This window comes from Osmerus mordax, chromosome 8 (assembly GCF_038355195.1).
Source record: "Osmerus mordax isolate fOsmMor3 chromosome 8, fOsmMor3.pri, whole genome shotgun sequence".
NCBI lineage: Eukaryota > Metazoa > Chordata > Actinopteri > Osmeriformes > Osmeridae > Osmerus > Osmerus mordax.
The window spans coordinates 10,002,121-10,029,015 of record NC_090057.1 but is presented as its reverse complement, the minus strand read 5'-3'; the positions used below and the strand labels follow the sequence as shown (position 1 = coordinate 10,029,015).

Sequence of the window (26,895 nt, the reverse complement as noted above, 5' to 3'; positions counted from 1 at the left end):
GTCACATTGTGTTGTGTCCCCGACACACACACACGCACACCCACACCTCATCTGCTCAACTCTGAAGTTAGGATCTAAGTCTGCCGTACAACAAAAGCAAACCCACAAAACAAGCTCCTCTAACCTACTTCTGGTACAGACAAGCAAAGCTGTCATATCCACTTCCTGTCTCTCAGAGGAGGCGGCCCATTCATACTGCTCCAGACTGGGCCATACTGACCAGGGTCAGGTCATAGAACTAGCTGGTCCACTCTGGGCCTCTCTGTTTTGGGACTCTGAGGCTGATGTAGCGGTGTTTACGAAGAGGTGAGTCAGTGTCAGACGAGACGCAGTGTTCTGGTGGAACTGACATGAGTGGCGCAGCAGCACTGAACCGACTCGCAAAGGTCGCACACCTCCTTTGGGGAGAGTGTTTGAACTTGCCAGTGGTGGATCGTAAACAGGAGCTCATTACTCGACATTCCACCCTCAGGTAGAGGTCAAGTTCAGAGGTGGTGGAGAGGGGGGTTGTCCAACTTAACTGACTCGCTTTTATGGACTGTCTGGGGGTCGCTGAAATACTATATTATTAAATATGTTTCAGATCAAAATCTCTATGATTAAGTTTGATATAAATTGGGATAGGTTGAGCCTGGTTCCAATGCGGTGTCTGTAAAAGTAATGTGACCTTCATGACCAGCCAAAGTCCTTCACTTAAATCCCAGTTTTCTACAAAGAGACATACTGTAGGTGGAAGCCAGGTGTGTAGCACTGGTTCCCTTTACAGCTCTACGGCGGAGAACGCACTGAGCAGACCCCGCGGAGCAGTGGAACTGGAGTCAGATTTACAAGGCCAACAGGACGGGATATGAATCCTACAGAGACCTATTGTTCTCCCAGTGACGCCGCCCTCACATATCTGGAGAATGACATCAGTCCCTTCCTGATTCCTCTTCACCCTGCTACAACCCTGTTAAACTACTCCCCCTTCCCCCACGCCACACACACACACACACACACACACACACACCCTCATCCCCCTCATGTCTCCAGTGGGTAGGTCAGATCTCCCCCACCTGGGAGAGGGGCGGACAGGGGGCCCTTGGGTCAGGATGACATTAAACTGCTACAATAACCACAGCAGTGCTAATTAAACCGAGCATGTGCTGCTTCCCTCGAGCTCGCTCCCCCCCCCCCACTCACATGGAGAGGAAAACAGGCCAACCATCTCATCAGCCAAAAGTTTACAGGTAACCTACAAACTAATTCAAAAGCATATGATCAGACCCAGTCCCACCCACATCTGTCTGAAACAATCTCAACAGGTTTCAGTATAGCTCACATGGTCTGTGCCTTGCTTCGATCCACTGACTGAAAGTACAGGCTGACATTAAGGTAAGGAGAGTTTAAAGAGCATCCAGTAAATTCCTTCAAGATCAGGGGACAGAGGTGAAGGGTCACCAACGTGCCAATAGCACGCAGGCTCTTTCAGATCAAAGCCAGAGGTGCGCGAGGCCGGAGCGGAGTCCCGCTGGGCCGCCGCCGCCCCTACCCAGCATGCCGCGGGGGGCCGACACATCGGTCTCCGCCTATCAAAGCCTGGCGGTGCCTCGGGGTGCGGTGGCGAAGCGACGGGGGACGGTCGCCATCAGGAAAGCGTTTCCTTCCTGCCTAACCCACGAGAGCAGCACTCGGCTCCATGCAGGCCAGCCAATAGTGGAGTGTGGAGCTGGCCCCGAGTCGGAGTGGACCAGGAAGGCAGGGGAGCTGGCCCTGAGCCCTGGTTCTGGGTCATTCAGAGGAGAGTGCATCGGGGGAACACTATGCGGGGCATAGGTACCCTCATAAGGGTTGGGGGTGGGTGAAAGGTTCCCTCACAGTGGTGGATAGTGCCAGGACATGGCTGCTTCCTTAGCCAGGAAGAGGGATTGGTGGTTGACAATGTTCAGAGTTCATAGTTAAAGTTCACTTACAGCGAGCTTTAATGCAAAGATAGATTTATCATTTACAACTCTGCTCTGAAAGTTTTATTGTTTTGCAAACGTGAGTATCCTGTACCAAATGTATATTTGGACAACAAACACACACACACACACACACACACACACACACACACACACACACACACACACACACACACACACACACACACACACACACACACACACACACACACACACACACACACACACACACACACACACACACACACACACACACACACACACACACACACACACACACACACACACACACACACACACACACACAGAGAGACATATTGAAAGAGACATACACAGGAACACACAGAGAGATAAGTGTTAACAGAAATGTTGTGTGTTTCTTCTGGAGCCCGAGGAATTGTTACAACTGCGGAGGCCCAGCTGGGCGGACCCAGACACCCACGACACACTCTTCATGAAATCCATACTTGTGAGTCTACACACACCCATGAACAAGGCCTGCCACTCAGGAGCGCACAAAAGCGAGGTGTCGCCTAACACGAGGTTAAGGAAAACATTTGGACAAAGCCTAGCCTTCCATCACAAACACTAGCCTGGCTCCCCAGGGAAGCGGCACACAGATCCAGTGTTTTGAGGAGGAGGACAGTCGGAGACACACACACTCCCAGTACACACCCTAACTGCCACCTGCAGAGAGAAACCTGGGGAAGTCTTCAGAAACACGGCACCACACACAGCAACATTTTAAGAAGTTTCAGAATAGAAGGTTTGGTGTGAAATTTTAAGTTCCATGCAACTATTCTAAAGACTTGTTGGTCTTAAAAGAATTAATATATATCTGTCTAGAATATTGTACGTGAACAGGGACTTTTCTAATAAGTAGTAAAAAGGTAAGAAAGAAAAGAATAGGAGAGAGTAGGCTGAAGCTAGGAGGTAGAAACAGCAAAGCAGAAGGAGGATACAGACATGATAAGAAGTAGAGCTTCAGGTGAACCCTTTAAAAGAGCTTCACTCCAGGGAACCTACCGTGCCCACCAGGGGGTAGATGAACCCCGCCCCAATGCTGGCACGGACGTCTCTGATTGGCAGAGTGAAGCCGGTGGGCACGCCCTTCTTGTCGGGCATGTGGGAGAGGGACAGGTGGGTCTTGGCCATGCAGATGGGCAGTGTGCTGAAGCCCTGGGGAGCACAACACAACAGCTGCCTCAACATATGAAGAGCTGTCAGACAGCTAGTGTGTCAGCTGTGGTATGTGTATGGTCCAGTTTGGTGTGGTCCAGTAAGGTATGGTTTTGGTCCCGTTTGGGATGGTCCAGTGAGGTACGGTTTGGTCCAGTATAATGAGCTCACCTTCTGGGTGTAGTAGTCTATCTTGGCCTGGGCCTCTGGGGACAGCTCAATGTCATCAGCCCCGTACACCTTCTGGGCTATCATCCTGATCTTCTCCACTATGGGCGTCTGTGCGGACAGAACAAAGGACATCACAGGGTGTTTGTGGCTAACAGACACTTCAATGCTTGTGGTTAAACATTCGGAGAGGTTTATTCACATCACTTTTGAGATGACCCCAGCGTCAGACACGCTCAGACACACGTGCACGGACCCACACACTAAATCAGTCTTTTATAACAGAATCACTTAATTAAAGTCACAACCCAAGTCCGCTAGCTAACTCAAAGCAGCTGATGTTTTTTTCCCCCCATAATGTGGATCCATTCCCAAAGAAGTCCACTCTTCAGATCGAAGGATTAAAGCTTTGAAACACCTCACGCATGCAAGACACACACCTGCACACACATGGAGAGACCTTGTGGAACATATCACAGCTGTCACAAGAGCATAGGTAAATCATTGATGATCATGTTGTTTACCACTGGAAAAGCCCGCCGATCCATATGTAGACTACAAGTTGAACGAAACAAAAATAAACCTGATTAGCTTCTTGGGTAATAAAAACAGATACCTCTTAGATTGAAGACAGACGAGTCATTTCTTATCTGCCGTCTGTTGGTAAATGCTATTTCTGAATGGGCCGACCAATAGGCCCCTAATGAGAGGAGAAGGCCAGCCAATGTTTCCTTTGTCTAATTTTAAATCTGATTCATTAGAGGTAATCCAATCAATCAATGACCCCAGCCCAAAAACAAGGAATACCTACTGTTCTTATTGCTTTTTTGCACCAGTCCACACAGACATCACTCAGCTGCTGAAATCTACCTGACATTACAATCCTACACGTCCCAGACGATTCAGACGGATATAGCATGGAAATTTCACCGAGCCAACCAACCACTTGTCTCCATCCATCCCCTCTCTGTCATTGGCTAGCGTTCGGCTGCATATCCAACTCCAAAGTAAGCCTTAAAATGAACCACACTGTGCAGCCAAACGGTATTACATGAAATACCCGTTGATTCAGCAGGGAACCTAGTGTGCGAGTCTCTACAGGGGGGGGCGACTAACCATGTTAACTGTTTAACCTGGTTCTCCTCAGGGTTTCTCCTATCGGTTCTTTCCTGTAACATTCTTATCGTAAACCAATCACTGGCTGCCATTTCCTCGCTGCCATTTCCTCCGGTCATAACTTTAACCCGGCTAAGCCTGGTGTTAATCTGATTTCAAACCATCAATTACTGTAACTGTCCAAGAGCTCTCCAACCTAGACCTGCCATGACTTATGACAATACTTCATTAGGCTCCTCTTGAAGGTTAGGTGAAGAGCTGTGGGTATCATACTGGGGGGGATCTGCGTGACTTGGAAGCCTTCTCGTTCAGAGGGTCAGGAGTGCGGAGGGGGTGAGGTATCATGTTGGCATCAGGCCTCTGGAGGGCCTTTGACTGGACAGACACAAGACTCTTCTCCTGTTCACCAACAACAAAGGTCCAGCACTTAAGTCCGGTGTCTCTCATGCGGAGGCTCGATTCAGTAAACGAGTAAGGTCAAACCCAGGATGAAGAGGACACGTCGAATATATGACGACATGTCGCCCGATGGAAGCAGGACCCTACCCCTGTGTAGGCTGCGGCGCACGTTTCGGTCAGTCAGGAATCCCAACATGGGCAACGGATCCTCTAGAGTGTTCCGTCCCCTCCGTGCGCTGCGCGACTCTGCCGCGGGGGGTGGTTTGCGTGTGGTCCCTCACCTGGAGGTCGTAGAGGAACCGGAAGTGGCTGGGTGTGCTGGCCGCCTCCTTCACCGCCTGGGCCAACTCCAGCGAGCCCCGCCCACCCCGCTCCCAGTGATGACACGGCACGGCGGCGCACGCGCCCGACTCTCTGGCGATCTGGCACACAATGTCAATTTCCGCCTGGGTGTCGGTCCTGTGGAGTACAAGATTGAGTCAGTCCTGTATGTGTCTGCGTGTGTGTGTGTGTCTGTGTGTGTGTGTCTGTGTGTGTGTGTGGGTGTGACAGCCCATTTCCTGAAGTTGTAGCCTGAGGGGCCGAAAGCCTTGGGCCTAATGGACGCTGACAAGGCTTAGTTCCTGTGTTGGATCACTAAGCAACACTGCCAAACTAACGTCATGTCAAACAAACTCTGCTCTCTAACCACTGACCTCGGCCGCACAACACGGACCACTTAGCAGAGGAATGTGTGTGTGTGTGTGTGTGAGTCATACCTGAAGACGTTGAGAGCAACCACTACAGGTACTCCAAACAGGTGGGCGATCTGAATCTGCTTCTTCAGATTACTGCAGCCCTCTGACACCAGGCTCAGGTTCTAAAGGGAGAAACACAGTGAATGAGAGAGAGAGGTACAGAGTGAAAGAGGGAGAGGTACAGAGGGAGAGGTACAGAGAGAGAGAGAGAGGTACAGAGAGAGAGAGAGGTACAGAGAGAGAGAGAGGTACAGAGAGAGAGAGAGGTACAGAGAGAGAGAGAGAGAGAGAGAGAGCAGTACAGAGGTCGAGAAAATCTCAATGAGATCTGATATAAAAGTCAAGTGACTGACTCAGAACGAGAAGAAAAGGGAAAACAGAATAGAAATGAGGAAGAGTGGATTTTAACGTGTGTGTGTGTATATACTTTAGAAGCTTTTATCTTCCACCACATTTGTCTTGGGGGGTGAGTAAGACAATATCCACTGGGGGGTTAAGAATAATCATTCTTTATATAAACAACTAATAGCCTATTGTCCACACGGAGCAAGCTTTTATCTATCAAAGAACACGTATGTGTGCACACGCCTGCATTTATGGCAACAGTCCTAGATATCTTAATATTTTAACTCTGGTTTACACCAACTTTGACAAGTGTAATTCAATATTGACTGTGTGTATGTGTGTGTGAGAGAGAGTCTATGAGCCATGAGAGCAGGTCTCAGTGGTTACTCCCTGGCTACAACCCCAGTTCTCTCTCCCTCATCTGCCCTCATCCCCCTCGTTCGTCCTAACCTTTCCACGCTCAGATTCCAATCCCTCTTCCAACTTTCTGACTCCACATTTCCCCCCTACCTCTCTACCTTCCCTCCCCCCCCCCCCTCGTTCTCTCCCCCCCTCCTTCCCTCCCCCCCCCTCGTTCTCTCCCCCCCCCTCCTTCCCTCCCCCCCCCTCTCTGCCCCCCCCCCTACTCCCCCCCAGCTCTTCTCTTCCGGCTCTCTCTCTCTCTCTCCTGTCCTTCTGCTTCTTGTTACAAGGCTCACAATTAACTTAACCTCCCTCACTATTTGCTCAGCTGAACCTGCAGGAGACGGCAGTGATTCAAGCCAGACACACACCCACACGCATGCACACACACCTTGTCCCTATCTTACCGGAAACCCAAGTGCGTGTGTGTGTGTGTGTGTGTGTTATCCTGTTAATCAAGTGATCAATGAGAGAGACTCATGCATGCGCGTGTGTGTGTGTGTAAACAGGACAACGGGCAGCAAGCACTAGAACAATCCTTCTCTCCTACTTCCTTGCACTCCATTTAGACTAAAAGGGCCCGATTCCAAACTCAGTCCCAGACCCTACCACACAGTATCTTTGGTCCTTCGTTGATGGTAATGTCACAACTACCACTTAACACAACCTTTCTCATCCATGGCTAACACTCCCCATCAACTACTTACGTATACACAGAGAGAGAGAGGAAGCACAATTCCATGTACTTGCTAAAAGCATTCCCCGTGACAAGGATGTTCCACCGAATGCGGACACACGCACACTGTTGCGCCTCGACACCATTGAATTCATCGCAACATCGCCACCTTTGGAGAGGGTCGAGTATGGCAGCCATCTGCCTGACCAACACAAACAGAAGGAACCAAACCTCCAGACACTAACAAGGCATTTCTTTTCTGTGCTCCATGCGAGAGAAGACGTTGCATAACATTGTTACGGTCTTCCATGAGGACATTAGGTTCTAACTGGATGCAAAAAGCTATTCTGACCTTTCTGACAAATCAGGTTAGGACATAACCTTGTACTGATTGGATACAAGCTCGGTTACATAATCCCTCCCCCTCCCCATGTCCAATGTGACTGTGTGTGTGTGTGTTGGAAATCAAAATCAAATAGACATTACTTGAACATATCCACTAAAAGGGCCATATGAGGACTCATGTTACCATTATTTCAGTATTTTAGTTATTGAAAATGACAACTTCTTGTTCCTACCTCATCTGTGTACTCTCTGGGCAGAGGTGATCCTGCCGACACCTGGAACAACACAACACAACACCACACTATCAACACAGCATCACATTAGCAACTGACATAAAAGAGCATTCAAACATACAAAACACAGACACCTAAACACACCTTTTTAAACAGCCAGTTATCAGTGATATCTTATCACCCAGTGAAACAAGGTCAGACATCAAGAGCCTGTGATAGGAGTTCTTCAGGAACGCGTGGTGTGGTATGAGCGCTTTTTCGTAGTGAGCTAATCTGAGATCAGAACTATAAACATGGGAGAGGTATGCGGACTGCCTCTACCATGCATGCAAACTCCCAATGAACCAAGACGACTTTAGCATACCGTAACGTCTTCTTAGTTGCAGTGTGTATGCGGTGTGCAAGTGTGCTGTGTAAGGTGAGTGAGAGAAAGGGGGGTGTGGTTTACTTACGTTGGGCCCACCCCCGTGCATCTTGAGGGCTCGGACCGTGGCCACCAGCACCACGACGTTGGGCTGCAGCTTGGAGGCCCGGCACTTAATGTTGAAGAACTTCTCCATCCCAATGTCTGCCCCGAACCCTGCTTCAGTCACTGGAGACGAGAAGAGATATGACTTTCAACCCTATGAAGCACTGTTCCACACCTCGGGAGGTCCTCCACCGGGGCTCCACACCTTGGGGACCCAACTCCACTCTCCCTGCCCAGCTGACCCCCTCTCTAGTCGGGGCTTCCTGTGCCACTTCCCTGGATGGCCTGGAGGAAGTTATGGTTTCCGCTGGTGAAAAGTGCCATTCCTGTCAGGGCACTGTGTGTGTGGAACTGCAGTAAACTCCTGTGTCAGTAGTCATGGATTACTTCCACCATGCAGTAAATGATTTAACACTTTTACCACTACTCATTGTATATTTGTCTTTAGCCTGAATAAGACAGATGTGTTTTTTGGGAGACAGAGTGGTGTTGGTCTGACTGTAGGTCCACTTTATTGGCTCATATCAGGAATATATACATATATACATATCCAGGAATGTCACTCATGATCTTCCGAACTGAACGCCAGGCCACACCCCTATTCCTGCTCCACAGCCAATCAAAACATTGCAAACAGCCAAGCTGAGAAATCCACCCAATAAACTGGACCGAGGAAGTGAAAATGTTTACCCCGAAAACTTTCACTCGTCTGGAACTCTGTAAGAAGATTAGGAATGCCGATTTCGAAAAACATTTATACTCTAACCCCAAATGATACTGGTGTTTGGTTGGCCTGCTGCACTGGAGTGACGCACCATTAAAAACATCTCCCGGCTGGGATGACTGATTTAAATGACTTCAGAAACACACACACACACACACACGTACCAAGGAAATAAGTTATGGAGAGAGACAGACAGAAAAATATGTAGATGGTTTCAGAAAAATATGTAGGTGGTTTCACAATTTCATCATGAGAGAGCTACTCCCTTAATGTGAAGAACGACTGAACAGCATTGATGTAGGGCAGACACACTTGGTGGTTTAGGAGGCCCCGTCTGCATTTTTTGCATTTAACTGATGGCCTGTTTATCGTTCAAATCCACAAATCACGCCACATGTATTAGCTAAGGGGTCTAGTAAGACGATTGGCTAACCACAGAATGCTCGTTGGAGTCTACAGGAAGGATTTGTTTCAGTATCGAACCTAGTCTGTATTACTGTGATGTTTAGAGAATGATTTCCTGCCAAGGAACTGCTGTATTTGGTCATATTTTGATGCAGAGAGCTTAAATAAATACCAAAATTGGTGTGTGACCGTAACACACAACTATTTAATAGTATGAGAGAAAGTTAAAGTTGAGGTGGTAAAGCAGGAGAAGAGAAAAACTATGAGAGAGAAGGTACGACAGAGACACGGAAGAAACACGGCATTCAGAAAATCTGTCTGGAGAACCAGGTCCTCACCACTGTTTTGAATAGCTAGAGGGGCTTGGCCAGGGTTACTATGAGGCAACTCTCCGGCATATTAAGACACACACACACACACGAACGCTCATAAACACACACACACACCAAAAGTAAGCCAGGTCAGCGCTAGCTTCACTCTAGTAAAACAAACCATCTGTTGGACGCACTATAGTGTACTACAGCGGTTCCTACTACTGTTCTGCTATGGGTAGAGTTGTTCCCCGAGAGCTCTGGAAGAGACTCAAACTAGTAAACATTCAAATGGATACTAGTTTACTGTACGAACACATAGGATTTGCACAGACTTTCCAACAAGAGACTTTACTTCTCAACCCCCATCTGCGAATGCAGAGCCCAGAATTGTGAAAGCAAAAAAAGGCAACATTCATCATATACAAAGTATGTGTTGTGCTGCCAACAGCCCTGTACTTGGAGGGGTTATTTAAGTACCCTGCGCTCCATCCCAGACTACCAAGGATGCAGGAATCTCTTGCATCTGACATGTGGAATGTATCTCTAATGGGAGCCTGGGCCCCCACAGACAGAACTCACTCCTGTCACACACACACACACAGTATAGAAAACACAGGGACGAGAGGAGAGCAGGTTGTATGATGATATATGAGCCTAATTACTGTTCATGGATCAGCCATGTAATAATAATAACATCCAATAGTATATCTGCATTAGCTCATTTCAATGAGATAAGCCAGGTAGACAGACGCTCATGTTTCACTACCACCTTTCACTGCAATAACCTCAGGCCATAAATCATCCACTTAACAATAACGAATGTGGATTTGACTTTTAGCTGTTAAAATATAAAGGGTCAAATCGATTTGGACTGTTTCTAGATAGATCCACGGCTTGTGTTGAGGGGAGTGATGTTGTGTTATATTCTCCGAGTCTGTATCTGTAGACTGCAGGCATCGCTCCAACTGTACAATAACAAGGGCCTTGGGTGATGTGGGGGGAGGAAGGTGGATGGGAGATGGAGTGGGAAACACGGGGGAGAGGAGAGAAGTAGAGGAGGGGGGGGGGGGGGCGTCCCACACAGCTGCCTTGGGAGGTTCCGAAGGGAAGGAGGGTGAGTTCCAGACATACCTGAGGGTCAGGTAACAAACAGAGAGAGAGCGAGAGAAGGCGAGAGAGAGATAGAAAGGCGACAGATGGAGGAAAAGTAAGACGGACAGATTGGACTGAGTGAGGGGGAAAACATGGATGGAGCTGGAAGCTCCGTACTGAGAAAAGAAACCAAATAACGACCTCCCGCACCTCCTCCAGTGTTGTGAAACTCTAAACTCTGACCATGTTGCCAGGCCAACACATACCTCCAGTCGGGGGGGACTGACACCCACTAGTCGGACGTGAAGTGAAAGGAGGCTGGAGGGGCAACACAAACCCACACCTGACATGTCCTTAAAGGCACAAACGCCACGCTTCAACACAGGAATTCCAAACATTTTCAAGCGGCTAAAGTGAATGAAGAAAGAGTAGGAACAGGAGAGAGGGAGAGGGGAGAGAGGGAGAGGAAGGGCTAGCTGCAGGTTGAAGAAGAGACTCAGGTATACTCTGACATGGATGGGATTAGAATGATTTAGACTAAAGCATTCCGGAGGCTCTTAAGATTATCAACCCTGCTTCCTTCCTCTGACACAATCTTTCCCCCCCTGGTTCCTCGACAGCTCCACGAGATGGGCCTGAAGCCCCCTTGCTCGCCTAGGAGCCAGACCCACGTACTGGGCCCAGGGAGAAGTGGGCCAAAGGTACTGGGAGCCAGGATCTAGGCTAAAGGTCACTAGTAAAATGAGTTGTAAATTGTGGTTTCGAGCCTTCCCTCGCAGGAAACCTGGGCTTTGAATTCTTCTGCCTGTACACGTGTTTGTGTAAGTGTGTGTATGTGTGTGTTTCCATCTGGGTTTCCTAGACTGTAAAATCAGGAAACACATCTGGTTATCCTCTCCTTGGTTACTGTGTGTGTGTGTGTGTTTGTGTGTGTGTTTCACTTACCAACATAGCCGTCCTGTCCAACCAGCTTCAATGCCAGCTTGTCTGCCAGCACGGAGGAGTTGCCATGGGCGATGTTGGCGAAGGGCCCAGCGTGGACGAACACTGGAGTACCCTGGGATGGAGGAGGGCACACAAACACAGGCAGAAACTTGAGGCCAGGCTCTTACGCCAAAGGCGCGTTCTCCACTGAGAACAAGCAGGCCTTACACACTAAACCCCCCTTCGAGTCTACTCACAGAATGCAACTCCTTCAAAATCACTCGGTGTGAGGTATACAGCTCTGAATGAGTAAGTCAGTTCTAAATCGATGGCTGCACATTTGTCTTGAAGGCAGCACGAGGTGGAGAGCCACTAGACTGAAGGACCATGTCAGCTTGAACATGTCAAAAGACGAGGACACAGTCTTCCCTCCGAGTACGGGGAGGAGGAGAGGTCATCGGGAACTCTTCTGGAAGAGACATTCCTCAACAAACTCCACTTTCAGGAAGATTCTAGGAACAGCCAAAAGTGGGATATGACTGAAAATGGAGGGTAGTAAAACTGAGGGTGGGTAGAAGTTTGCTGTCCTCGACCTCCTGGTCTGCTGAAGGACTCCTCCTCTGACCCCCAGACTCTTTGTCTACCTCTCCACCAGTTCACATAACTGATGTCCTCTAACTGGGTTGAATCACCCATTATCTTCAACACTGACCCATGCTAGCCATCTCTGTCCTTGAAAAAACACCTGGACCGAACAGAGTATCTGAACGTGAGGGAGAAAATCAAGTGAATGCGAGGGAGAAAGAAGAGAATGAATGTGAGGGAGAGAGAAAGATGGGGAGAGAGAGAGGAAAGATTGAAAGGGAGTCCGCATGATAGGTCAGCATGCCATCTTTCCATGACACTGTGTAGCCATGTCAGTCCTGTCCCTATGGTAAGCTAACACACGTCAAACTCAAGGTGAAACTCTGAGCAGGTGACCTCTTCTGACCTCCACGTGACCTTTTCCCTTCTCCTTCATGGGAAAACAATTGAGGAAACAAAACATTGCAGCCGTCACCGATGAAAAAAAGGAAATCAAATGAAACATGACATGCTCATCGGTGGAAAAGAAGAGAGGAAGAGAGGATTAAACACACCCTTGGGTTGGAGACACAATGTTCAAAAAATAAAATAAAATAACAGGAAAATGGTTACTCTATTCCTTTCCCTTTTTCACCCCTCCTTCTTATCAAACGTTTTATTCCAGGTCACCTTTGGAACTCTGGGAGGCCAATCAGGGGGTAGTCTGGGGGTCTACCAAGGGTCAATCAAAGAATAATTGGTTTCTAATAGTGATTTAGAAAGACGCTTTGGGTCGTTTCACCAGCTGACATCCTTGGGAGTAGAGCACTATTGATTAAACAAGCAGCCTTCTCCAGTAATGAGAACCTTTGTCGGGCTTAGTTCTGGTTCAGGATGAGGAGACATGAAGAGAAAGGTGAGAGGATGAGGAGAAATGAAGAGAAAGGTGAGAGGATGAGGAGACATGAAGAGAAAGGTGAGAGGATGAGGAGAAATGAAGAGAAAGGTGAGAGGATGAGGAGACATGAAGAGAAAGGTGAGAGGATGAGGAGAAATGAAGAGAAAGGTGAGAGGATGAGGAGAAATGAAGAGAGAGGTGAGAGGATGAGGAGACATGAAGAGAAAGGTGAGAGGATGAGGAGAAATGAAGAGAAAGGTGAGAGGATGAGGAGAAATGAAGAGAAAGGTGAGAGGATGAGGAGAAATGAAGAGAAAGGTGAGAGGATGAGGAGACATGAAGAGAAAGGTGAGAGGATGAGGAGAAATGAAGAGAAAGGTGAGAGGATGAGGAGAAATGAAGAGAAAGGTGAGAGGATGAGGAGACATGAAGAGAAAGGTGAGAGGATGAGGAGACATGAAGAGAAAGGTGAGAGGATGAGGAGACATGAAGAGAAAGGTGAGAGGATGAGGAGAAATGAAGAGAAAGGTGAGAGGATGAGGAGACATGAAGAGAAAGGTGAGAGGATGAGGAGACATGAAGAGAAAGGTGAGAGGATGAGGAGTGAGGGGGACATGGATACAGAGACATTTAAGACAAACCAAAACAAAGGAACACAAGCACATTTGACATAAGTGGAATATGCTTGACTGGCTTGTGGACTAAAGTGTGTGTGTGACAGAGTGTGTGTGTGTGTGTGTGTGTAGCAGTAGTCTTGCAGACCAAACTTACTGGTTACTGTAGCATGTTGCTAAAACTAATTGGGTGTGCTCAAGCCTTCGGCGAGAGCACAACCTTTGTTTTCTCACATATATATTATTATTTTTATTTTTATTTATTTTTGCCCCCCTAAAACTCAGTCAATATTTGGCCTACATAGACAACGTAGGTGTCAAAAGTTTCGTCTTGGTAGCGATTGAGTTGCTTCTATTGGAATTTACGTTCCGTTGCATGGTTTAAGCGTAAGTTAAGTTTTTGTGGCGAAATGTGAAGCTAACGGTGGCTAATTTGCTAGCCACAGTCACTGACGTTACTAACGTCACTGCGTCACTAACGTCACAAAAAACACGCGTGACTACCTTTGCCAGAACATTCGTTTAGCATCTGTTAACTTGGGGGATAGCTAAGCTAACTATAGCTTTACTGCAAGGCAGCTGCAGAAACGCCACAAGAGAAGAGGCCAGGGTGATAACTATTTACTCATTTTACTTTGTGATATGACACACAATTGTGATGTGTAATGTACAATATAAGCTGATATTATTAAGGAAGTACAAATCTACTTTCGGAAACAGTAGTCTACTATTTCACTGAAGTATTAGCATCATGACATTAGCATGTGTTGCCCGGGCAACACATACTACAGTGGTCTATGATGTAGCGTTATCTGTTTTCAATCGTTAAAATAAACATTCCTCACATATACATTTTCGTTGTAGGATTTATTATGACATTAGAAAACGATTTGTTGGTGAAATTACCATTACCTGTGGTTTCAAACCAGTGTAGCTCACTGCAACGCTGTAGCTTACGCAAGACACACTACAAAAACATCTAGCTACAGTACACAGCTGTTTAGGAAGTCAAACGGCGACAGAAAATGTTCGGCACTCCCCTTACTTAATCAAAAGTCTATCTAACTACTAACCTGAACTTCATTGCCACAGCCTAAACGTTGTCAATCTGTTCATGAAAATAATTAATTTCAGCCTAAACCGTACAACGGAACGTTAAATCCAATTCAACCAACGCAATCGCTACCAAGACGAACACAGCAGTAGTCTAGTACTGTACCGTAGTACAATTTACCGGGGCAGCTTCTCCACACAGGGCTATATCGCATTTTGCGTTGTTACTGACCATGATCGCTACCAGTGAGCTTTTTATGAATGAGCAATTTTCCACTAAATAAATGTCAAGCTTATTTACGTTTTGGGGGGCATATTTTCAGTTAGCAGATGGTACCGTTTGAATCGCGATTCCATCTTCTACTGCCGGGTAACCTCGTAGAATAATCTTCAAAGGGGTTGTTTATTCATGAATGAATGCAATATGAGTAGGCTAAATGCCTGAAAATATCATGAAAAGAGAAAAACTTAAAATGACGTTTAAATCATAGAGATTAGGTCAATTTTTACACCGGTCTGCAATAATGTCACGAAAACACGCGTGACTACCTTTGGCAGAACATTCGTTTCGCATCTGTTAACTTGGGGGATAGCTAGGCTAACTATAGCTTTACTGCAAGGCAGCTGCAGAAACGCCACAAGAAAAGAGGCCAGGGTGATAACTATTTACTCATTTTACTTTGTGATATGACACACAATTGTGATGTGTAATGTATAATATAAGCTGATATTATTAAGGAAGTACATCTACTTTCGGAAACGGTAGTCTACTATTTCACTGAAGTATTAGCATCATGACATTAGCCTGTGTTGCCCGGGCAACACATACTACAGTGGTCTATGATGTATCTCTTTTCAATCGTTAAAATAAACATTCCTCACATATACATTTTCGTTATATGATTTATTCTGACATTAGTAAACGATTTGTTGGTGAAATTACCATTACCTGTGGTTTCAAACCAGTGTAGCTCACTGCAACGCTGTAGCCTACCCGAGACACTAGTGTGAGTAGCTAACAAAAACTCCTCAGCTGTTCAAGTCAAACGGTGACAGAACATGTTCGGCACTCCCCTTACTCAAAAGTCTTTCAATAGTTGAAACAATCTGACTACTAACCTGAACTTCATTGCCACAGCCTAAACTTTGTCAATCTGTTCATGAAAATAATTAATTTCAGCCTAAACCGTACAACGGAACGTTAAATCGAATTCAACCAACGCAATCGCTACCAAGACGAACACAGCAGTAGTCTAGTACTGTACTGTAGTAGTACAATTTACCGGGGCAGCTTCTCCACACAGGGCTATATCGCATTTTGCGTTGTTACTGACAATGATCGCTACCAGTGAGCTTTTTATGAATGAGCGATTTTCCACTAAATAAATGTCAAGCTTATTTACTTTTTTGGGGGCATATTTTCAGTTAGCAGATGGTACTGTTTGAATCGCGATTCTATCTTCTGCCGGTAAAGTCGTAGAATAATCTTCAAAGGGGGTTCTTTATTAATGAATGAATGCAATATGAGTAGGCTAAATGCCTGAAAATATCACGAGAAGGGACAACTTAAAAGGACGTTTAAGTCATAGAGATTAGGTCAATTTTTACACCGGTCTGCCAAATGTATTCGTTTTGATTCAGCCTGTCAGCTGCCTCTTGCAGGGGAAATGAGAAGACATCATATTTCATTCTACACTTCACTCGTATTTTGAGTTGTAAATGAGCAGCAAAAAAAAGATGCTTTTAAATCTATGTAATCTTTATAAATAATAAGTAGGCCCGATGCATTTTTATATAAAATATACAGACCCCTGTGCAACCGACGCAAGCAAGCACACCCTACAATTTCCCCAGAAATTGTATCCTCTCTAGTTGTAGTTGTAACAGTATAGTATATACAGTATATGGACACCTGCTTGTTGAACCTCTCATTCGAAAATCACAGGCATTAATATGGAGTAGAACTGTTTCTATAACTGCCTATACAGCATTTCAAACTAATCACCCAACATCAGTGCCCATCTTCCCTAATGCTCCTGTGGCTGAATGGCAACATATTCCCACACAATCCAAAATCTTGTGGACAGCCTTCCCAGAAAAGTGGAAACTGTTAAAGACACAAAGAGGGTCCAACTCCATATTAATGCCCATGGTTTTCGAATGGGATGTCTAAAAAGCTCATATCGGTGTCCACTTACAAATAGGGTGTAGTCATGGACTCAGTGTTTATAATGGGTACAGTTGGCCACAGAGTAGCTGGTACTTAAGTGCTTATTTATTTAAGTTTTTTTTCAAATCAGCCAAAGTCATTTACTGACATTTGTGACAACATGTAGCACACAAAAACACACACAGGCAAAGGTCACATCTGAGCGGAAAGTTCCCAGGGACCCGCTATACCAGGTCCGTCCTGATAGGGGTCCCCGTCACGCTGCCAAAAACACAGGAAGCCACACAGGAAAGGTTCCACACAACATAACCGCCACATTTCCTCTCAATACGCAGAATCCAATCTCTGCTCCGTCCCCCTCCTCCCCAAAACATTCGCCAGTCTGAGCTCATGCCTCCACCCCCTCCACCCTGAAAACATGCAACTGTACTCCCTCCCCAAACAAAATAGCTGACCAACTCCTATCCTCCCAAACATTCAGACAATATCCTCTTCAATCCCACCCAACCGTTGAGAAGCCAGGAATGGTCCAGAGAGCCGTGTTTGTAAAAACTCCGGTTACCATTGTGATGCAATCTACCAGAATCGCAAGCCTTCTCTCAGAATTCAATTCCTCAGTTCCTGTTGTGATGTCATCGCTCGGGAGGATTCAAAGAAAAGGGAAATGCTACGCGGAGAACAGCATGGGTCTGTTAGCATTCCTGAGGCTCGGTCCTGGTCCCTCGTGACAACAGGACCCAGCCCCACCTAGAGTGAGGCTCAACTAGGAGCAGATGTGCACATTGACCCATCAGTGTAATCACTCCATCAGATCCAATCTCTCCCTCTCCTCAATCCTTTCATCCCTCCATTGCCTTGGGCTTGGGCGTACTCCCAGAGAACAGGGGGGGGGGGGCATGCTTGCGCGCAAGCGTGTGTGCTGTCGTGATCAAACCCAGATGTTTGTAGGGAGAAGGGTCAATGTATGGACAGCCACACCTATTCGGAGCTGATTGCTTCAATGCAGTGTCCAGAAGTGAGCTGAGAGGATGGAATCTCCCACCAGTAAGTTCTGCCCTGCTATCAGAATGAGAGGCCGGGGCTCCTGTGATGTCATCCCTCATGGGACAGCGTGAGGCCCATTCCCACTGTGGCTCTGTATCTCCTCAGTGATGTCACACGCGGTTCGATGCCGTTTTTGGGGGGGACAGTTTAACATGTCCGATCACATCTATTCTGACCCCACTACCTTCCCTGACATCACAGTAGGCTGGAGTGACTCACCTCGAGGGTCTGCATCAGAGTGGGCTTAATAGCATCTTTCATCAACACTGCCAACGCACCGCTCACACCCTGAGAGAGAGACAGAGAGAGACACAGAAAGAGAGAGAGAGACAGAGAGAGAGTGAGGCACAGAGGGAAGGGCGAGTTATTAGAATGGAGATGCCATTTTGGGTCAAGGAAGGGCTTTGTGTGTCAGGATCTCACTGCTGAATCTCCAGAGGGGAGAGGAAACCACCCTGCTCAGTCCCTGTAATGGAACAAACATCCCCACCTGGCTGAGGATCAACAACACCCATCTCAGCTAAATGCCAGAACAAAAACATATTGATATCATCTGAGAGAGAGATGATTCAGCTTAGTACTCACCTGACACATATCTCATGACAGCAGTGGTAAACACATTACTGTTGAGTAACCCACAGTGACACACATGAGGCATGAATGGTCTAACACTGGCTTGTGGACAGCAGAGACAGAGGGAGCTCGCTCGTCAAGGTGGCTCAGGAGAGCGCGTACTGTACGGGCCCCAACACACTTTGGTTTACATTCCAGCTCTCTACCATGCGTCTCCCGTCTCTCTGTAAACGATCTCTGTCCAATAAAACCATGAAAGGCCAAACATGCATGTCTTAATATAAATCTTTATATAAATAAATAAATACAAAAGTTAGAAGTGCAGGACAGCTATAGTCGTGGTTTCCGCGGGCTAACGCTAATACTATGGCTGTCACGCTAATAGCTAACGTACGGTATACGTTAGCTATTAGGACAACTGCCTTAATGGATGTGGTTCTGACTTGCGTGGAACTGACTAGGGAGATCCGGGTGTGTCATGACCACAAAGAGCTGAAGATACGGTTGTCAAAGCTCATCAAACGTTGTTGTTCAGAAACCATCTTTCCTTGGCACACTCACAGCCTCATGCAAACGCACACATACAGCCGCTCGCTCTCTCTCTCTCTCTCTCTCTCTCTCTTCTGAACTCACAAGCATAGGCTTTCTGTCTCATTAACTCTGTACACACACACACACACACACACCAGGTCCTCTGTAGTGATGGGCTCTCCACTGCGGCTGCTGCCCACCACCATGCGCCCCAGTCTTCTCCTCATGTCGCCCAGGCCGTCGGTCAGGGCCAGGATGGCCATGATCTCACTGGCCACAGCGATGTCAAACTGAGTCTGAGAAAGGAAACACTTATGTCATGTCAGACTTATGACGCTTATAGTTCATATTCCTTTACTTACTTATTAAAGATACCATGTGTTTCAGGGGGGAAGAGAGTTCTGGGTCTGTTAGCTAGGTTGTACTGTGTGAGGTAGGGACAGAGCAAGAGATGGTGAGATAGCAGTGGGGAAATAATGAAAGATAGAGCTATACTGTTGGTAGAGATAGAGAGGATTGAGAGATACGGAGACAGGAAGGGTCGAGAAAAAGAAAGGGAGCGAGAGCAGTTGTGGGTGAGAGTTTTGTCCCAAAACAACACAAACTCTGGCACAGAAAAGTCCCTACTCCCTGTCCTTGGGGGCTACAGAGTGAAGGATGAGAGAGGGAGTGAGTAAAGGGGGAAAAAGAAGAAAGAAGGTAAATTCAAACATGTGCTTGGCGAGCCCTGTGGTCGCTATTGGAGGACAGATCCCCCCCCAACCCCCCCCCCCCCCCCCCACACACACACACACACACACTCTAAACATTTGCTTTCACTTAGACTCACTTGCTTCCCATTGAGGTGAAGTGTTTATTTGCATGATTCCATTCCGCCATTACTACTGACAGTTAGTGAAATACAGCCGTGCTTAATTGCACAGAGACGGGTGAACAGAGATGCGTGTGTGTGTGTGTGTGTGTGTGTTCCCTCAGCAATGTGCCTATAGGCTTGTATGGTATGATGTTTGGCTCCACAGCGTAATAATGTACACGCGTGCCCGTGTTTAAATTGCACACACGTTGATAACATATGAAGGGACCACAAACCTAATCTCCCCCCCTGCAATTACACGGTAAATGGTTCAATAAGGGCCATTAAGACACACTGGGAATGATTAGTGGGTGCGTTAAGGTGTGGAAAGTATTGACTCCCCACATGAGCTAACCCAGTGGTCATTTAATGAGTCATCACCAGGAGTCGTGAACACACCCCTGTAACATGTCACTGTTGTCCCATGTAATGTTTTCAATGTGGACTTAATGTTGATGTGGAACATGTGTGAGCAGTATATGAAACATAAACAATACATCATAATCAGACATACAACCGCTGATAGAAAAAGACAGTTGAAAAGTATGAAATGGAATGTTAAGAACTACGTTTCCCAACAGTGTGTGGAGCCCCCATGCAGCCTACCTGTCTGACGTGGCCCTTCTCAGTGCTGGCTTGTCCCACGGTGATCTGTCTCAGGAAGCGGTCGTTGGTGTCCACCACTGATGGCAAGCAAGAGGGGACAACACCATCCAATTACAAACCCCCTCCATGCAGTGAATGTTTGAGAAAAATAAAAAAAATAAACAAAGTACATTTAAATGACCATCACCACCAACCCTACACTACCCGAGCACAAACAATGTGTTTCTGACAGAGTTAGAACACATTCCAACACTGTAACCATGTTGCTTTCCAGTACTTCACTGCACCTGGTAGGAAGTTAACTACAGTAAGCTGCCTCCACACCATTACCACCACATAGACTCCATTAACCCTGCCGTCATGTCTCGATGCAGCACTCGACGCCCGGCTGAACCGTTGGGTTCATGAGGCGGGCCCGGAGAGGCGCTCGGGAGCGCATGACCTCGTCCCTCAAGGACCCTCATGGTACGGTCACGTCTGTTAAGCTCTGGCTCGGCCCTGGCGCTCTGTAAACGCCATCCGGACAGATGGTTTTAACTGTGTCGAACCACGTCGGGCCCTGTGATTGACACACACGTGCACATGCACGGACACACACACACACACAAGCCCTCACTAAGTCAGCATGCTGTTGGGGCTCCCACAGTCTTATGTTGGCTTTGAAGAGAAATCTTTATTTGTCGGTGACAAAGCCGTCATGAACAATAAGCAACATACTGTACAGTTTCTGATAGATTACAGGGATGTTTTCTCAACTGGCTGTTGGACTCTGCATGGACTAATAGGCTGGTGTTGGCATGGGCTACGTTACCCTGCGGTTCCTCTGTGGTTAGCTAGGCTTCATGACCGCAGGAAACCACAAAAGTCAAACATTGTCCTCACATTGCCTCAACATAACAGGGAAAAGCTGTTGCAAAAAAAAAAAAACAGTTGTTTCACGCTTGAGTGCAAACACACACACACACACACACACACGGAGATTGCACATTACAAAAGCCACATGCTGGAATGGACAAACACACATGACAGAGAGGGATGTGCATGAGTGTTGAAGCAGTTTTTAATGTTCTGGGGTCCTGGTCTTAACTTTGCCCTCCTGGGCCTATGGAGTAAATACCTCATCCCTCATAGCAACAGTCTTACAGTCATGGCTCCTGACAACTTAAAAACAACCCGCTTCCCTCAGGAGAAAACTATGTTGTTGTTTTTTTACGTTGTAAACTACGTTCATACGTTCCTTAATTGAACCCACAGCCAATGATGGACTGAGACGAGGGTGAAGAGAGGTCGGCGATTGGATGTGCTACTGTACCTCTTTGCCAGGTGACCTTGGAGGGGTCGAGGTCGAGGCGAACGAAGGAGCTGACCTCCTGGGGCGTGAGAGAGCCGGGCGTGGTCTTACTGATGCCCAGACGCTGAGGTGGAGGGAGGGAGGGAGGGGAGAGAGGAATGAAAAAAGGAGATATAGGGAGGAACAGACAAGCCAAAAGAAAATCCATCGGTCATTGCCACCATGGGAATGGGCTCCCTTGTCAAAAGGCTGCTTTAAGAGTCTAGACTTAAATACTTAAGACCCACCCCAGAACCCCGTCCTGATGGAACACACACTCCCTTTCAAAAACACTCAATTTATCCAGAAAGATTACGATTATGAATCTTGCCTAACTTCTCAACTCAGAGTGACCCCAGTTTGTGTACGTTAGCGGAAGAGCGATCCAAAGTTCTTATCTGCCGTCAGACGGATTGTGTTTGAGGAGCTCAACCACCAACGCTCGATAAAAGTGAGACGACACACAGATTTGTGATTCCGAGATGAGGTATGAGGAGGGATTGGTGTCAACGGGACGAGTGGACAGTTCAGTCTCATGGCTCACTGAGGCCGCCTAGTGGACAGTAAGGGAGAGGCGTCTGAAATCCAACCACAGCTCTGGTACACCGAGTCGAGGGAAACTTCCAGAAGCTTTCGGAGCCCCTGCTGTCGACCGTTTCACTTTGGAGGCGCGAGTGTGGAGGACTTACTCGCAGCCTGGCGATCTGAATGGGTGAGAAACGCCTGACTCCGTTCACTGGAGGAACGAGTCTGTTGTACAGGGCCTGGGGACACAGGAGGAGACGAAAGTCGTCACTGTGAAGTCACCAGGGCACTCACTGAATGTGACTTCAGAATGAGCATTCAATGACATCACTCCAATTTCCAAAGATCACAGTGACACATGGCTTTTTTTGGTATGTTCCATAACACAACTGCATACACTGTGACATCACTCCGCATTCACAGCCTTTTTGCTTTGTCGGGTCTGCATCCTGCATCAAGACTGAGTGGTGATGTCATTTATAGAGTCTGTGGATTCCTAGGTCATGATCACGATGCACAAGTGACATCACACAATTACCTTGTCTGATTGGGTGGCCTCGTGGAGAATCCGGGCATCAATGGCTGCTGCTACGAGGTTATTGGCTGCCGTGATGGCGTGAATGTCGCCTGTCAGATGAAGGTTGAACTGAAAGGAGGCAGAGAGAATAAGTGAGGAGCCGAATGAACACATTGGCTTCTATAGAATCTAAAACATATAGCAAAAGAAATAGGGACGGTTTTTCAGTTTCCTGACTCTAGTGGGGTGTTTAAAAGAGAAGGGAGCGGGGAGCTTCCATTAGTTTGAAGTTGTTGTTCCGATCTCTCTGGATACAAAACGGATGTTGCTGTGAACTTCACGGAACCCTGCCTCATGGCCTGCAACACTGTTGAAAAATAGACCTATAAAGCTGTCTGTGTTGAGGCTTGGATCATAACACTGTCAGTGGGACACTGACTGTGTCCTCACAAAAGAAACACACTCCGTAGTTCAGGATAGAGGGGAGAGGGAGCGAGAGAGAGAGAGAGAGAGAGAGAGAGAGACCGAGGGGCAGAGAGAGAGAGAGAGACCGAGAGAGAGAAAGAGAGAGAGGCAGAGAAAGAGAGCAAGAGGCAGACAGGAAAAGAGAGAAGGAGCCAAAGGGAGTCAAGAAAAGAGATCAAAAGGACCGGTGTTTGTGTATGAGGTAGGGGAGGCTAGAAGGAGGCTACACTGTTTGAGGCCATGTCTGTTTGGCTTTTGAAGTTCTTCGCATCCCCTCCTCCCTCTCTCCACAGGAGGCTAGCTTTAGGTCTCAGAGGATGGGTTGCTTAAGTATTAGGGGGTGTGTGTGTGTGTACACACACCGTGTATTGTTGGTGGTGTGTATTTTTTGTGCGTATTTGCCATGGCCGTCAGTTTACTTGTGTGTTATGTCAGTGCGCATTCGTGTGCGAGAGCGCAGGGCGGCTGTGTCTTACCTCTTCCATGGGGATGACCTGGGCATAGCCCCCTCCCGCAGCCCCCCCTAGGGGTGGAACACAGACAACACAATCACACATCGTACCCTGGAGGGCCACAGAGGCCTCAGAAGCAGCTTCGGAGGGAACACAGTCAAATGTTATGAGTTTGTCCAGGCGAGACCACTAACTTTGCACCCAAGTGCCCTTGCAGTCATATCAGAACAGGGGTATCTGCTTGGTGAGTGAGGGTCGTGTCTGACCTTTGACCCCAAAGGTGGGTCCCTGGGAGGGCTGTCGGAGGCAGGCGAAGGAGTTGAGCTTGAGGTGGGCGGAGAGGGCCTGCACCAGGCCGATGGTCACCGTGCTTTTACCCTCGCCAAGAGGGGTGGGAGTGATGCTGGAATGAGGATATGTGGTCACGGACAGGCCACACACACACACAGGTCAGACACACACACACACAGGTCAGACACACACACACATACACAAGTCAGACACACACACACACACACACACACAGGTCAGACACCCTCGGGTCTCACACGCCCTCAAACCTTTTCAGTTAGCAAAGTATAGACATCAACAGTATTGCATTGGTTTCACATGATGTGCAGACTGCTGGTAGAGAGGGAGAGAGAGAGAGAGAGAGAGAGAGAGAGAGTGTGTGCGACCCGTGGGTGCGTGTGTGTAATCAACATCATCCGACCTCAGAGCCCAAATCACATTTATCCTACCCCTATCCATGTCCAGGGCATGTGACTGCTGGAGGCCTATGCAACAGAATATCGATAAACAAAAGGATGGGAGGGAGGGAAGGACGAGCATTGTGTTCGACGGAGGAGAGAAGGGGAAACGGGTAACAAAAGGGACAGAAAAGGAAAGGAATGCTTTGAAGGGCATCCGTCTCATTTATCTATACACACTTCTGTCCCCCCCCTCTCACACACCCTCCTTCCTATACTGGACACGCTCTCTTGGCAGCGGGACTCAAAGGCATGTCTGCTGCTGACTGTAATTGATGGGGGCCCCCTCGCCTCTCCAGAGGGTCCACGGGGAACAAAGAAGGCTCCTTAAGGAGAAGAGAGTGTGCGTGCGTGTGTGTGTGTGTCTGTGGGGCTGTCAGTGGGTCGTACAGCAGCAGGGCTGAGACAGACAGACAGACAGATGAAAGGGGGCAGTGGGGCTTGGCCTGCTCTGTCAGAGCGGCGACGTTCACACACCCATCAAAGAGGGGCCCCTACCAGCCCCCACCCCCCCTCCCGTCCCAGCCTATAAGAGAGCTCCGGAGATAAGGGACGAGACTCCAGAGCCCGGGCCGCTCACGGCCGCTCACTACCTCTCTCTCTCTCTCTCTCTCCTTCGGGAGCAAAAACAAAACAAAAAGGCACACACACACGCTCTGCATATTTCTTTCACTCCTCGTTCAGCCTGTGTGGCGCCCCCGACTGCCTTGCCCCCGGCCCCCCTTCCTCCCCCCCCCCCCCCCCCCGGGGTACCCGTCCCTCCATCTCGGACTCACCCGGCCACAAGGACGTATTTCCCGTCGGGCTGGCCCTGCAGGCGGTCCAGCAGCGAGAGGCGGACCTTGGCCTTGGTGCTCCCATAGGCCTCCAGCTCGCCGGGCAGCAGGCCCACCTCCTCAGCCAGCTGACCCACGGGCTTGGGGGTCTGGGCGCGGGAGATCTCAATGTCACTGGGGAGAGACCGCGCACACACACGGGGGGGGGGGGGGGTAAGGGACAGCGGGAGCATCAACTGTGGTGCTTGCTGGAGGACACTGATTATACTGTGGGCGGGGGAGGTCGGTACTTCCGGGGGTTGACGGAGGGCGGCAGGTACGGTCGCTGCTTACCTGGGCACAGGGGAGAGGGGCTGCAGCTTGAGGCTGCGGAGCCTCCAGGGTCTGTACTGCTGCTCCTGCAGCCAGCGACGGCCGCTACGCACCACGTTCTGAGGGAACAGAGATTATCAGCACCATACAAGGTCTTGAGGAAGTCTTACTTGGAGGATGTTTGCAGCGCGATGTGCATTACATCCATACCTTCATTCTGAGGGCTGCGGAGAGAGGCCCCACCTCTGACCAGGAAGAGCTCTCTACTCCATCACCATCTGTCACAGAAAAACACACATACAACACAGTCACACACCCAACTCCCTCCTCCTCCTCCTCCTCACTCGTGAAACATTCTGCAATATTCATGTGTTCATGGAGGACACCTGTCGTACCCGTCGTCAGGGCGGGGCTACAGTGGATGACAGCAGCCCCGGGTCTCAGCCAGCTGGGTGGGACATCCATGTGAGGCCCCAGGAGGACCACGGCATCAGCCTGCACCACCTGGGGGACAGGGGAGGACGAGGAGAAACCAGAGGGAGAGACGGGAGCACGATGAAAGAAAAGGCCGGGTGAAAGCGGAGCGTTTCGAGGGAATAGGGGGACAGGAGTGTTTATGTGTGCTGTACTGTTCGTGCGAAACTAAATGTTCTCCTCGGTAATTCAAGTGGTCAGAGCTAGATCCGAACCAGATAACGACAGCGGACAGTTGTTGGTTGAGTCCATTTGAGCAGCTTTGAAGTTACAAATGCAGGTCGACAGCATTAGAATTTATAACCATCAAGCAGGTCCGAATCAGAGCAACAACGCCACGTGGTGGCTGAAAGGACAAACTACAGAGAGAGGTTCAGAGTATGTGCTGGGGATTGCGAGGACTGAATATTACACCTGCCTGTTTCTGTAGCCCGCCTGAGGTGCTGTTGAGGACCACCATGCTGCCTCTCTGCATCAGGCACTGCAGGGCCACCCCTAGGGGTCCTTCAGCCCCCACCAGCACCACTGTCTTGCCCTCCAGAGGGGCGTCTGTGGGCACAGAGAACAGTTAGCACAGCATGGAAAAACATGAGCGACAGCTTTTAAATCTCACATTTCTATGCAAAACATTTGTCATAGTAAAAACGTGTTTTTATTAAAAATGGGTTTATCCAAAGTGATATCGTCTTACATTTCCCACCCAAAATGTCTGAGTAACACTATTATCTTAATGCTGTTTAGGTTTGATGCATGCTGTAATTCTCTTAACCCATACTAGTATTTGCTTTGGAAGATAGTCCTGTATGAGCTAATATTTGTACTGGATGACTCCCAGAGGAAAGCTGTCAAATGCAGAACTTCAATTCGCAGCAGGCTGGCTTCTTGACTAAAGTGTGAGCGATTTTCTGCTTGCCTCCA

The 26,895-nt window shown here is 48.2% G+C and overlaps 1 protein-coding gene across 1 annotated transcript in view; it reads right to left on the bottom strand.

Moving 5' to 3' along the window:
* The window catches only part of mthfd1l (methylenetetrahydrofolate dehydrogenase (NADP+ dependent) 1 like), a 34,750-nt gene that overhangs the window by 4,719 nt on the left and 3,136 nt on the right, over positions 1 to 26,895 (bottom strand). The window contains exons 7-26 of the mRNA XM_067241194.1: positions 26,396 to 26,526; positions 25,899 to 26,007; positions 25,714 to 25,781; positions 25,525 to 25,622; positions 25,192 to 25,365; positions 23,933 to 24,069; positions 23,691 to 23,737; positions 22,771 to 22,878; positions 22,397 to 22,471; positions 21,690 to 21,792; positions 20,378 to 20,454; positions 19,074 to 19,214; positions 18,034 to 18,102; positions 11,493 to 11,604; positions 7,996 to 8,135; positions 7,544 to 7,585; positions 5,564 to 5,664; positions 5,087 to 5,264; positions 3,294 to 3,401; positions 2,970 to 3,122 (exon numbers count right to left, since the gene is read on the bottom strand). Of these exons, the coding sequence (XP_067097295.1) occupies positions 2,970 to 3,122; positions 3,294 to 3,401; positions 5,087 to 5,264; positions 5,564 to 5,664; positions 7,544 to 7,585; positions 7,996 to 8,135; positions 11,493 to 11,604; positions 18,034 to 18,102; positions 19,074 to 19,214; positions 20,378 to 20,454; positions 21,690 to 21,792; positions 22,397 to 22,471; positions 22,771 to 22,878; positions 23,691 to 23,737; positions 23,933 to 24,069; positions 25,192 to 25,365; positions 25,525 to 25,622; positions 25,714 to 25,781; positions 25,899 to 26,007; positions 26,396 to 26,526 (2,171 nt within the window). The remainder of the gene's footprint in view (positions 1 to 2,969; positions 3,123 to 3,293; positions 3,402 to 5,086; positions 5,265 to 5,563; positions 5,665 to 7,543; positions 7,586 to 7,995; positions 8,136 to 11,492; positions 11,605 to 18,033; positions 18,103 to 19,073; positions 19,215 to 20,377; positions 20,455 to 21,689; positions 21,793 to 22,396; positions 22,472 to 22,770; positions 22,879 to 23,690; positions 23,738 to 23,932; positions 24,070 to 25,191; positions 25,366 to 25,524; positions 25,623 to 25,713; positions 25,782 to 25,898; positions 26,008 to 26,395; positions 26,527 to 26,895) is intronic.